This window comes from Furipterus horrens, unplaced genomic scaffold (genome assembly GCF_987537825.1).
Source record: "Furipterus horrens unplaced genomic scaffold, mFurHor1.1.pri manual_scaffold_13, whole genome shotgun sequence".
Classification (NCBI taxonomy): Eukaryota; Metazoa; Chordata; class Mammalia; order Chiroptera; family Furipteridae; genus Furipterus; species Furipterus horrens.
In genome coordinates, this window is record NW_028327183.1 from 8,411,561 (window position 1) to 8,425,449 (window position 13,889).

A 13,889-nucleotide genomic window follows, 5' to 3' on the forward strand; every position below is an offset into this window, starting at 1 on the left:
ACCCCTAAGGATGCTAACTCTTATTAACTGTCACTTTCTTCTGGCAATCTAGATCAAAGGTAGAGTGATAAATCAAACTTTCATTTTAGTAATTCAAATTCATGAATTTGCTCTCACTGATCTAAGAAGTACGTCAGCATATGGCCCCACTGACAATATATTAAGTCAATGATACTGGATCGATGTTTTTGTCCATATAACTGTAGAGACAACAAATGGGACATAAAAATTTTTTAAATGTTTGGTGTGCATCAGTCACGCTTCACAATCACAGACAACACTACCACTTACAAGGTTTCATCTTACTCTGCTGGAATGTAGGCTGGTTCAGTCCAGAGGTGCCCAGTTTCCTCTGTACAAAAGGATCGTTATTCACTGCAGGAAGTCCAAGGGCCCCAGTTCCTATACCAGTCAGGCTGCCTGTGCCAAGACCACCTACTAGAAAGAATGAAGCAGCCAGAAGTCTTATCATTACTCACATTCTTGACTCTATTCACATCAAAGATGTAAGTTCTTATTTTAAAAGGGTATTTGTTAACCCTCTTACAATGTCTATTGAAAGAGAATCTAAACTAATAAGAGTAGACAAAAATCAGACAATGTCAAAATTTTTTTAGCATTTAAAATTATTAAGTTTCTTTATATTCCTGGTAAGATAGTAATATGCAAAATTGTAACTGTCAAGTTCTCATATGTGATATGAGATATAAGGTAATCAAAATAAAAAGAACTGGCTTGCTTTCCTCAATGATTACAACTGAAGAATTTATCCTATCAGTTAGCATGAACCAGCTCTTCTTTATTCCCTGTTAGTCTAACAAACAAAATTCTTATAATAATTAGGACTTTACCAAGACCTAACTAACTAGAGTCAATTGGTTTAAATAAATGAACCATCATGGCTAGAACCATATAGCAAGTGTAAACTAGGTTACAAAATAATTAACAACATTTTAGTCCTTAGGGTTTAATACTCTAAACGTAATAGTCTGAAAGATAAAAGATGCAGACAACTTAGAAGAAACAAGTGAGTCCAAGTGAAGGAAAAAAGTAGCCTTTACTTCAATAAAAAGCTAAAAGTCAAAATATTTGAAACACTCGAGTTTTAGGAATTTATTATCATTTTCAAGGTAGATTAAGTGCAAGGAAGCAGAACATGCACCCGAATCTGATGTGTGAAATATTTTCTACCTTTATTAAATCATTTGTTACTGTTTATACTGTCATTTGGTAATACAGAATCCTTACTAAATAATTCAACTAGCTTTACAACTAAAATATCTTAATTGCAATTCAACTGAATTACTATTATAATAGTATAATGGGACTTTCAACCAAGTTTAAGGCGTAAGGTGTAGGTAGACATGCTGCATCTCCCTCCATAACTGAGAAGGAATACAACTACCTCAAAACTAGAGACAACCAGAAGTTCCAGAAAATCGAGTTGCATGAAGTCCAACAAACAAAGATATAAAGAAGAAATACTCAACCAGACAGGTAGGAGGGGCGTAGCTGGGGCGGAGAGGAAGTAGTGTGGCACCCAGGGTGGTAGAGGCAGCAGCAGCGGCAGGCCAGCAGAAAACGCAGTAACACATTAAAGTAAATAGGGAGGGATACCTGGGGCACGCTCCCAGCAGCAGACCAGACCGCACAGTTCAGGGTTCCAGCACCAGGGAAAATAAAGCCTCATTGCTTCTGATTGTGCAAAACAGAGGGGGTTGGGGCGGAGGCAGAAACTGCTGGTCTCTCAGCAAAGTCTACTTGTTTCAAGGGTCCCCCGAATCCTAGAACATCTGCAAACACACCCACTCTGGGAACCACAGTCAAGGCAACAGCTAGAGAGGCGCCAGTTCCACATGAGAAGTGGGAGAGGTGCCTGGAAAAGGAGTGAGTGTTGAGCAAGTGGCATTGTTCCCTCTCAGACCCCTCCCCTCCACACAGTGCCACATCGTGGAGAAATGGGTCGTCCTGTACTGACGAAGGCTCTGCCCCTTACAATTTATCAGGTACAACAGCTCTACCTAAGACACAGAGGCAAACAGAGAAGTACGATCCAAAAGAGGAAACAGATCAAGGTTCCAGTGGGAGAACTAAGCAACGAGGAGATAGGCAACCTAACAGACGAGGAGAGAGCCAGCCTAACAGACGCAGATTTCAAACACTGGTGATAAACACGTTCAGAAACTTGAGAGACATGCTTGCTTGAGTATGGCAAACACAGAAGGGAAGAAGTGAAGGCTATGCTAAGTGAAACGAAGGAAAATCCACACAAAACCAATGGTGAAGGGAAGGAAACTGGGGTTCAAACCAATGATTTGGAACGTAAGGAAGAAATAAACAGTCAACTAGTACAGAATGAGGAAACAAGAATTGAAAAATACAAAGAGAGGCTTAGGAACCTCTGGGACAACTTTAAATGTGCCAGCATCCGAATCATAGGGGTGCCAGAAGAAGAGGAAGAAAAAGACATTGAAAACTTACTTGAAAAAATAATGAAGGAAAACTTCCCTAATTTGGTGAAGAAAATAGACATACAAGTTCAGGAAGCACAGTCCCAAACAAGCTAGCCCCAAAGAGGACCACACCAAGATATATAATTAAAATGCCAAAGCTAAAAGATAAAGAATCTTAAAAGCAGCAAGAGAAAAGCAGAGTTACATACAAAAGGGTCCCTATAAGACGATCAACTGACTTCTCAAAAGGAACTTTGCAGGCAAGAAGGGGTTGGCAAGAAGTATTCAATGTGATGAAAAGCAAGGACCTACAACCTAGATTACTCTATCCAGCAAAGCTATCATTTAGAATGGAAGGGCAGATGAAGTGCTTCCCAGACAAGATAAAGCTAAAGGAGTTCATCATCACCAAGCCCTTATTATATGAAATGTTAAAAGTGACGCATATGAAATGTTAAAGGGACACATTTAAGAAAAAGAAGATCAAAACTATTAACAGTAAAATTACAATAAACTCACAACTATCAACAAATGCATCTAAAAGAACAAAACAAACTAAGCAAATAACCACAACAGAAACAGAATCGTAAATATTGGGTTCATTTGGAGGGTTATCAGCTGGGAGGGGAAGGGCGAAAAAATGGGAGAAATGGTGCAGGGATTAAGAAGCATAATTGGTAGGTACAAAATAGACAAAGGAATGTTAAGAATAGTATAGTAAAAAGTAAAGCCAAAGAACTTATATGCATGACCCATGGACATGAACTAAGGCATGGGCAACCACTCCTCGTGGTTTAAGGAACTGTAGCCCCAGCCTGAGCATGACGAGCTGCCAGTGTCCTGGCCACACTCGTCTCTAAGTCTCAACATAAGGCTGTGCACGAAACATGACTGACAACCACTCAGAGGGTTGCCATGGGAATTAGATCAAAGAGTGCTTGTTAAGCTCATGGTGCTTTAGAACTTGCTCTGCTTTCCTTATCAGCAATGTGGTGTAAGTTATCTTTAGCAGGGAGTATATGGAACCCTGCACTTGGTCCGAATGTTTTATAGACCTTGACGCTAATCAGTCAGTGTGACTCCCGAATTAGTGTATGTTATCTGTTACTGTCAAATTCCTGAACACAATAGACAACTTATGAATTTTAGCCTTGTATCTCGTATGTATCCTCCTCAATAAAAGACATGAGGGATGAAGGTTTAGCTGCTGGTCTCCACTAGAGAGGCAGTCACCTTCCTTCCCCCAGACATAACAAAGTGTCCTGGGTAAGTTTGTTCCGCCGTGGTCACGAAGCCTCTGCTGGGCAGAGCAACTTCCAACCGAGCCTAGGGTGTGTGTGGCACCTCCGCCATACTAAGGGGGGTGGGATTGCTGTGGGAAGAAGGGAGCAAAGGGGAAAGAAATTGGGACAATTGGTAACAGTATAATCAATAAAATATACTTAGAAAATAATAATAGTATGTTTTCCTCTTCCCATCTCTGGATGTTGAAGCCAATTTTACAACTTAGCTTAAGCAGTTGTTCTTATCATAGTCACCGCAAACTAAGGCACAATGAATATTACAAATAACTTGCCTCCCACCGACTTACCTGGAAGCTGTGATGAAAGTCCTCCGATACCAGTGAATGCAGTTGTTTGATTTGGGGTAGAAAGGGGTGGAAATGCTTTTGCTGGTGACTGAGGGGTACTGAAAGCAGAACCCAAATTTGGAGGAAAACCCTGCATACTCTGGGTGTGAGGGGCAGCTGAACCACCTATACTAAGAGATGCCATTCCAGCAAGAGGGTCAATCTAAAGAAAAACATTACAAAAATGTATTAAACATACCTCAAGCAAAGACAGATGTATGACACAGGTAAAGTAACCTTAGCAACAGCTCTTTGTATGCTTAATAAGTAAATTGCAAAACCCCATACAATTGTGATGATCCTTAAATCCCAAACTCAAGTCAAATGTGCAGTCTTTTTTCTTACTATTATCATAGACGAAATAAATTTAAAGAGTAATCCCCTGCCAAAGTACCAAGCCATAATATGAGGGCTACAAAATTCAACATGTAAGATGAACTGCCCTGAAGCTATAATACTAAGCCTTTAGTTGTGACATACGACAGTTATTACATCAGGTCCTTACAATTTCCAATAAGCCCCTTTAAAACAAAATGAATCTCTTGAACGTATTTAACTTTCAACACAATAAAAGCATTAGAAATCAAAAATTGTTCAGTAAAAGCAGCAAATCTAGTCAAATTTGAAAATCTTGGAAATTAGAGAGGACTAGCTCTAATAAAAAAAGAAAAACAACAAAAACAAGGTATACTATTCACCAAGATTTTAAAAAAATATCTAATAACCGCACTTTCAAGCTTCTTAGTTTGTGGCATTATTTCAGGTCTTCACGACTACAGAAAATGATACGCCAAATGCCTTTCATAAAGTAGCCACTGAGGAATCACTAAATGTTCTTTCTTTTCTTAAGCCCCAATCTGCCATTTAATGCAGCTGAAAACAGAAGCGAAATATGTTGCTCCCAGAGAGAAGGGGGTGGTTGGTGTCAGGGAGTAACTTAAATGTACCTTGTTTTTAAAAGAGCAGTTCAGTTGAGAGCTGAAGAGCCCCAGTTATAACAAGTCCTTATGCTCTAGCACTGTTGCTTGGCCCGTGAAGCTACAAACAAGACACATCAGGTTCAAAGGCAGTGCTTATTTCTCAAGTCTAAGTTACTCTTATTTTAAAAAGAAGCCCTTATCATTTACCTACATAAATTATTTTGTATCTTTCCTCTCAGAGTCATGTTCTATTTAATATTTAAAATCTGTTCTCAACTACAATGCCTATTTATGGATCTCCTTTAAAATGTAGAAGTGTCCACTAGACATGCAGTTATCTAAAATGTAATAAACTCAGACAATTCTTCTTTGAGTATTGTTAAAGATGCTGTAGAAGTTAATTCTATTCCAAAGTCTACAAACAAATGCAGATGTACCAAATGCAGATGTATAATTACCTGAACAGGAGAAATGGCATCTAAGCTGCTAGCACTAGGAGGGCGTCCTTTTGGCATAACTCCAGGTGGTGGCTGTCTGGCCTTATTCATAACATTACTGCAATTGGCTACCATGGTGAGGATGGTTTCTGATAACTCCTGAGAAACACTCCTAAAAAGTGAAAAACATCATTTGTTATTCCCCGGAACACCTAAAAAACCAAACCCGATTCTCTAATAAAGAAAATGTGGCCCTGGCTGGTGTGGCTCAGTGGATTGAGTGCAGTCCTGTGAACCAAAAGATCACTGGTTTGATTCCCAGTCAGGGCACATGCCTGGACTGTGGACCAGGCCCCCAGTTGGGGGTATGTGAGAGGAAACTAATTGATGTATCTCTCACAAATCAATGTTTCTCTCCTTCTCTCCCTTCCTTCCCCTCTCTCTAAAAATAAATAAAATCTTTTTAAAAAAATTTGCTGAAACATTACGGTTACATTTCTACCATATCCCATGTCTTTGTACCTGTCATTAATCACTAACTAGGATGTTCTGAGCATTGGCTTTCTCTTGCAAGTCTAGTTGGACCTCTTAAACCAAACCTTGTGTACAATACAACCCATATATGTTAAAATATTCCCCGCCCTGGCTGGCGTAGCTCAGTGGGTTGAGTGCTGGCCTGTGAACCAAAGGGTCGCTGGTTCGATTGCTAGTCAGAGCACATGCCTGGGTTGCGGGCCAGGTCCCCAGTTGGGGGCATGCAAGAAGCAAACACACATTGATGTTTTGCTCCTTCTTTCTCCCTCCCTTCCCCTCTCTCAAAAAATAAATATTTTTTTAAAAAATGCCAACAAACTCACAACTATCAACAACAGAACCTAAAAAAACAAAAACAAAAACTAAGCAAACAACCACAACAGAAACAGAATCACAAGTATGGCGACCATTGGGAGGGTTATCAGCTGAGAGCGGGAACGGGAAGAAATGGGGAAATGGTGCAGGGATTAAGCAGCATAATTGGTAGGTACAAAATAGACGGGAGAAGTTAAGAATAATATAGGAAATGGAGAAGCCAAAGACCTTACACGCATGACCCATGGACATGAACTAAGGGGAGCTGGGATTGCTGGAGGGAAGGGAAGGGGAATACTGGGCGGAGGGAAGCAAAGGGAAAAGAAACTGGGACAACTGTAACAGCATAATCAATAAGATATACTTAAAAAATTTCCAAGAAACAATCCATATTCTCAACAACTTTGTCAAAAATTATGCCTAAACCTGGACATGACATATAAGAAACAAATAAGCAATTTTTATACTAGTTTCTCATCATCAAAGATAAGGCATATTTATTTAAGTTTAGGTGAAATTACCAATCAGTAAGTACATTTGGTAAGTAAATTTGGTAAGCACATGGAACATCGATTTCTAAAATGTCAAGTATTAGGATAAATGTTTAACAGAAAAACCCACCTTCCTATCTCAGGGTGTTGCCTCATAAAACTGTGGAACCCTCTGTACTCATAAACACTGTACAAACTTGATATTGTCTTAGATCTTTTCTCCTAAATCCAGAATCCTATTAGTGGCATTAAGAAGTAAAAGTAGTCACTTAGACAACAGAATAGATAAGAATAGAAGACTATAAATCACCTAGACCTAACAGACATATACAGAACACTCCCTACCTAATAGCAGACTACACATCATTCTCACACACACATGAAAAATTCTGCAGGATAGACCATGTGACAAGTCTCAATGAATTAAAGAGACCAAAATCATATCAAGATCATTATTTTACCACAATGAAACTAAAAATTAGTAACAAAAGTAAAACCAACAAATTCACAAATATGTGGAAATTAAACAACACACTTTCATAATCAATCCTTCAAAGAACGTTACAAAATACTTTCAGATGATAGTGAAAACACTTAATACCAAACCTAAAGCATTTCATAGGTAGAAATTCAAGGCGTAAGCATTCCCAATTAAAAAGAAATAACTCTGGGGTTTGGAGGGATGTAGAAGAGGGGGGATGGGGAGATAAACCATGATGGAAGGAGACCTGACTTTGGGTGGTGAACACACAATATAGATGACATGCTATAGAATTGTACACCTGAAACCTATAATTTTATTAACCAATGTCACCCAAATAAATTCAATTAAGAAATAATAGGGGGGTAGGATTGCTGGGGGAGGGGTGGTGCTGGGCAGAGAGGAGCAAAGGAGAAAAAATTGGAACTATTTTAACAATATAATCAATAAAATATACTTAAAAAAAGAGAAACATGGAACCAATTTCTAATTTTCCATAATCAAAGAATAAAAATTAGTATGTTAAGAAAAATCTCAAAAAAGCCCCCTAACCTTCCACCTTAACAAATTTTTATAAGTTCAAACTAAACCCAAAACAAATAGAAGAAATAAAGTTTAGAGCTTAAATAAATGGAGAACAGAAAAACAAGAAAAACAAAACAAAGAATTGGTTCTTTGAAAAAGTCAGCAAAATTGACATTTAACTACATCAAGCAAGAGAAAGACACTCAAATTCCTAAAACTGCGAGGACATTACTATCAACCTTACATGAATGAGAATGACTGTCAGGATATAGTATAAAGCCAATAAATCAGATAACCTAGATGAAATGGACAAATTTGGACAAGTAACAGAAAATCTTAATAGACAAACCTATACCAGGTAAATATACTGAATTAATAATCAAAAACCAATCCCAAGACAGCCCTGACTGGTGTGGCTCATTGGATTGGGCGTCATCCTGCGAACCAAAAGGTCACTGGTTCAATTCCCAGTCAGGGCACACACCTGGGGTGCAAACCATGTCCCCAGCTGTAGGCCTGGGAGAGGCAAGTGACCAATGTTTCTCTTTTTCTCCCTCCCTTCCTCTCTTAAAAAACAAAACAAAACAACAACAACAAAAAAACCAAAATCTTAAAAAAAAAAAAAAAAAAGAAAAAGAAAAAAGAAAAGTCTGCCCATGCTGGATTGAGCACGCACCTGCAGACTGAAAGGCTGGGTTCAATTCCCAGTCAGGGCACATGCCTGGGTTACGTGCCAGGAGCCCAGTTGGGGGTGTGAGAGAGGCAACTTTTCGCTGTTTCACAAATCATGTTCCTCTCCTTCCCTCCCCCCCATTAACAAACAAATAAATAAGAAAAAACTAACCCCAAGATAAAACTCAGAACCAGATGGCTTCACTGCTGAATTCTATGCAACATTTAAAGAATTAACACTCTTTCCCACAAAAATCAGAAGAGGAGAGGAGGTTTATGAAGTAATTGTAAAAGGCCAGTATTACCCTAATGTCAAAACCAGACAAAGACAACACAAGAAAACTATAGAATATCCCTTAGGAATCTAGAAATAAAAATGCTCAAATACTAGCTAATCCTGCAATTCATATGAAAAACAAGGGATCCAGAGTAGCCAAGACGATTTTGAAAAAGAACAACAAAGTTGGAAGACTCACGTATCCCAAGTTCAAAACTTACTAAAAAGCTATAGTAATCAAGACTGGCATAAGGACAGACATGTACATCAATGGAACAGAAGAACTGAAGAGTCCAGAAATAAATATTACGGGCAATTGATTTTTTTAGAAAATAATTCAAAAGGACAAGACCAGCCTTTTCAACAAATGGTGATGGGACAAATAAATATCCACATGTAGAACAATATAATTGTAATCCTATTACATACCATATAAAAAAAAAATAACTCAAATGGAATATGTATTTTATGTAGTACAGTACTTTAAACTTAAAAAACAGTGGACTGAGCGCTGGCCTGTGAACCAAAAGGTTGCCGGTTTGATTTCTGGTCAGGACACATGCCTGGGTTGCAGGCCAGACCCCTGGTTGGGGATGTACGAGAGGCAACAGACTGATGTATCTCTCAAGCATCAATGTTTCTCTCCTCCTCTTTCTCCCTCCCTTCTCGTCTCTCTATAAACAAACAAAATCTTTAAAAACAAAACACTGGATTATGTAAACTGCTGTTGCTTTCAATCATTCAGCCTTTCTTCCCCAAATCAACAATTATCCATATAATCCAATTCCAAAATTAAATGGTCATTTTCAAACATGCTCTTCTTACCCTGCACAAGCTTGTAAACAGGCCAACATTGTTGCCAGAGTTTCTGGAGGAAGTTGAGCACTTTTGGGTTGATCTTTCTCTGGGGCAAGTCCACCCAATATAGAAGGGCACCGTCTCTTTAGAAAAGTCATGCATGCCTGGATAAAAGGCTCCTGAGAAATAGAAAGTCTCTAAGTGTATTTGAAATTGACCTTAATTGCTTTCAGATTAAAGATAAATTGATTTCAGATTAAAGACTAAGTACTATGACTAAAACCCAGAATAACATCATAATTGCCATTTAAAAGGTTTTTTTCTTTAAGCTCTTTTAGCCATCAATATTTAAAATCTGTAATAAATGGCAAATCCTGCTTACTCCGTGCTCTCGAATTTTATCTGTGAGCCACTTGTCAAGTTTGAGGTATTCACGACGTGAAGCAAGTGCAGCAAGGTCAATAACAAAGGCAAATGGAGTACCATTTAGCAGCATTGACAAGGCCTGAAAGAAGGAAATAATAGAAGCTACAAGTCAAGCAATTAAGTAATTTTAAAAATCTCTGTTCTATTTTGTTTCCTGCTTTTATTTTCACAAACAAGTCTAAATAAAACATATTGCTAGTATTTTCTTGGCCATAATTTTTTCAACAGCACAGTCCTTCAATGGTAACATTAGTCCCTACTTAAAATAAGGTAAACATTTCAATCTGGCTTTACTTTCAAAATAAACTTTACCCTATGCTTTTTCATGTAACTAAATCTAAAGCAGAACAAGACAGAAAAAATGAAAAATAAACCTAATCCACTTTTTAAAACCTAAACTCAGGCTTATTGTATTCTTAGAAAACTACAATAGCAGTACTATGGCCCTAGTTATCAAAGACATCAAGTGTCAGACTATTTCTCAAAAGATCCTGTTAACGCTAATGAAATATGCAAAAGGACTGAAACCTTAGCAGCTTCTCCAAGTTATATCTCCCAGATTACAACTGAGAAGAGGTCAATTATGACTTGCTTTAACATAAAATAGCCTTTGCAAGTATCATTGAAAAACCAAACAAAATTCAGTCCAATATAAAAGAATTCTGCCACTAGATATTTTTACATATTTAAAAACCACTGTTCCCAACTTCTTTCTTCTTGGATGACAAAATTCTTAACTCATTCTAACTAAAAGCTAGTTACATGTAAATTGCTCCTAAGATATCTATGTTACATAAAAATGTTATTTTATTATTAGTAAGTGTTGTTTTGTCTCTCCAAGCTCACCTTCAAGTCCTGGGCCACATCAAGTATTCGAGACAATTTGGCCTGGTCATACTGCTCCCCCCGCATGTACCATTCTGCCATTGCATGCATGATGAGTTGGCGGATAGAGGGAGACTGTCCCTAGGAAAAGAAAAGGAGGGTGAAACAGCATTCCAGAAGAACATTTTGATGGGCACTATTGCTAATACCCAGCTAATCTTACTTATTTTTAGGTAAAATTGAGGCCTGTCAATGGAGGCCATTAAGTATAAGCCTCAAGCAGTGATTACAGTGACATTCTTTGTGGGAAAAGTTATTTCCACATCTTGCAAATGAAGCTTGCCCCTAACTGTGGGTCATATAGTCACTCAAAAAATTTGTCTTATGAAAGCCTACTATTCATTTAAAAAAAAATTTTTAATTTATTTTACAGAGAGGAAAGGAAGGAGAGATATGCTGATTTGTTTTTCCACTTATTTACACGTTCATCAGAATCGAACCTGCATCCTTAGCGTATCAGGATGATGCTCTTACCAACTGAGCTACATGGCCAGGGCTGCCTATACATTTTCAAACACAGAATTAGAATAGAATATGATGTGAACATAAGGGTATATCAATTTTTTACAATTCCTTGAAATTAAATGACAAATTACTGGTGTATAAATAAAAAAACAATTTAAGGTAATCATCTCTCATGTTTCACAGTGTAATGTATCAGTATTTCTGGGAGTCGTATTTGTACACTCTAAATCTACCTATTTTCACCAATGAGAATGTTTGTTTTCTGTTATTCAATTTTCTTTTCTTTTTTTTTTTTTTTTTTTACCAGAGAACAACCTGCTTTAAGGACTGATCTAAAGACTCGCTGCTAAATGACATAAGAAAAAAAAAATAGTTGGAATTTAGTATTTCTCATAGAAGCAATAGGAAAGCAATTACTGTTGTTCTCTGAATCACTTCCCAGTAACTGTCCTAGAGTGACAGAAAGTCCAAATGTAAAAATATTCAATGAGAAGTGAGGTGATGCACCTCCTTCATCCTTCCCATTCTTCCCCAGAGCTGCAGTAGTGAGAAAGACATATAATGTCTGGGCTGCAAACTTTTGGTTAAATGTTTTTTAAACATTCCGTAAGCTATTAAGTCTACCATGTAATTTGAGTTTCTACAAATGAAGGAGAGCTGACTGAATGGTATGGAAGTTTTTCATTTAGAAATGAAGTGTTTCTGATTTTTTTAAAGAGCATTTGAATATAATAAAAAATACTGTAATAATAATTTTAAAAAGTAGTCCCCAAAGATACTTGATGTAAAGGGAAGATAACTTTTTTTTTTTAATCCTCATCCAAGGAAATGTTTATTGATTCTAGAGAGAGGAAGGGAGAAGAGGGAGAAACATAGATTTGAGGAAATTGTTCGGTTGCTTCCCATACATGCCCTGACCAAGGATTGAATGCACAACCTTCTGGTGTATGGGACAACATTTCAAGCAACTGAGCCATCCAGCCAGGGATGGGTTTTTCTTAAACCTTCTGCATTTGTCATTAAAAATGTAGGCTATTAGCGCCCCGAGTGGTGTGGCTCGGTGGGTTGGGTGCCATCCCACAAAAAGCTTTAGTTCTGATTCCCGGTCAGGGAACAGGCCTGGGCACACACCTGGGTTGCAGGTGTGGTCCATGGCTGGGGGCATGTGAGAGGGAACTGACTGATATTTCTCTTGCACACTGATGTTTCCCCTTCTTTCTCCCTCCAATCCCCTCTATCTAAAAATAGATAAATAAAATACATTTTTTAATGTAAGCTATTAGGGAATAGAAAAAAAAAAATCAATGGACAAAATGATGTTTACTTATCAAATATATTTTTCAAACTTAGGTGGTGAAAAGCACAAAGGCTTGAGTGGTATTTCAGCAGAAACTAAAATGAAATTTAAGTGCCTGACTTGGATAAAACAGAATATAATGTCCCATAAATTGATTTATGATTTTTCTCCCATTTACTGTCAAAAATTAACATGAGTACCTTCCGGCTGTGGGATAAATGATTAAGCTCCTTACTGCTGGACCCTGGCAATATACAGCTTTCATAATACAGCACTGCGTTTTTGTAAATTGTCTTATCTCTTTGCTCTTTTAATTTTTATACTTTAATACCCACATGATGCAAGAAGGTGAAATAAGCTTTGTGGAAATGTGACTTTTCCAAACTCTCACAATTCTAAAACTGACAACTTGTCTCACTGATCACCTTCCAACGAAGGATCTGTCGTGTCTTACCTGCCCATGCCATGCATAGTGCAAAATAATAGCAGAGTTAGGATGGTTTCCGAGGAAAATTGGCATCAGAGTGGAGATGAGTTCATGGCGCAAAGTGTGCCAGGAGGTGTTGATTTGTAGTAAGGCCAATACCAGCATGTCCGGACAGTGTTTGATAGGAAAGCTGAAGAGTTGTTTGACTTGTTCATATTGCCCCACCTCTGCAAGCCTCAGTAGAGATTCAATCAAATCCAAGCTCTTCCTAACAAGAATGAAAGTGAAATAATCCATCACTGAAAATCTAGGTATATGAAATCCACTTTCTGAATAAGTGATACCAGCTATCAGGATAATACCAAGTTGTTGTCATCTTTTATTATTTAAAAAATATCTAAACTGGTGCTACTAATCTCAAAAATACATGATGCTATGGTGTCAAGCTAATTTCAAAGGCATTCACAGAGAGTAACTGATGAAGAAAAAGGGGGACCACTGACCATTTATTTGCATAATCATGAACTCTCCTTATATTGTGCTGCAAAAAAAGCACTAAGTAGTTGCTACGAAGACCATTTGGCCCACAAAGCTAGATGTTAATTAATCTTTTACAGGAAATGTTTACCATCCCTTGTTTTGGATGATCTGGGAATACACTTCAAGGGCTTCAAACTGTCCTAAAACTACCACCCACAGCCAAAAATAAATAAAAATAATCCACTACATGGTATAAAAGTGTGCCAGGAGAGTATGGTTTCAAAATAAAGGGTAACATTCATTCTGAAGTGGCTGTCTCTGGGGAACAACCCAGCCCACACTTCCTTCCTACAGCCATGTGTGTATCTCAACAGTA

At 37.8% G+C, this 13,889-nt stretch overlaps 1 protein-coding gene and 1 non-coding gene across 8 annotated transcripts in view; both read right to left on the minus strand.

Moving 5' to 3' along the window:
• Positions 1-13,889, minus strand: part of CNOT1 (CCR4-NOT transcription complex subunit 1) — a 77,192-nt gene that overhangs the window by 31,902 nt on the left and 31,401 nt on the right. For 3 of the 7 annotated variants that reach the window (XM_090260209.1, XM_090260213.1, XM_090260216.1), the window contains exons 13-19: positions 13,061-13,301; positions 10,806-10,925; positions 9,916-10,038; positions 9,561-9,712; positions 5,462-5,612; positions 4,045-4,246; positions 292-438 (exon numbers count right to left, since the gene is read on the minus strand). In XM_090260209.1, the coding sequence (XP_090116335.1) occupies positions 292-438; positions 4,045-4,246; positions 5,462-5,612; positions 9,561-9,712; positions 9,916-10,038; positions 10,806-10,925; positions 13,061-13,301 (1,136 nt within the window). The remainder of the gene's footprint in view (positions 1-291; positions 439-4,044; positions 4,247-5,461; positions 5,613-9,560; positions 9,713-9,915; positions 10,039-10,805; positions 10,926-13,060; positions 13,302-13,889) is intronic. The other 4 variants (XM_090260210.1, XM_090260214.1, XM_090260212.1 and 1 more) reach the window with 2 other exon arrangements.
• LOC149994026 (small nucleolar RNA SNORA50) lies at positions 5,023-5,158 on the minus strand. The gene has a single exon (XR_016507936.1). It is a non-coding gene; the product is annotated as a small nucleolar RNA SNORA50 (small nucleolar RNA).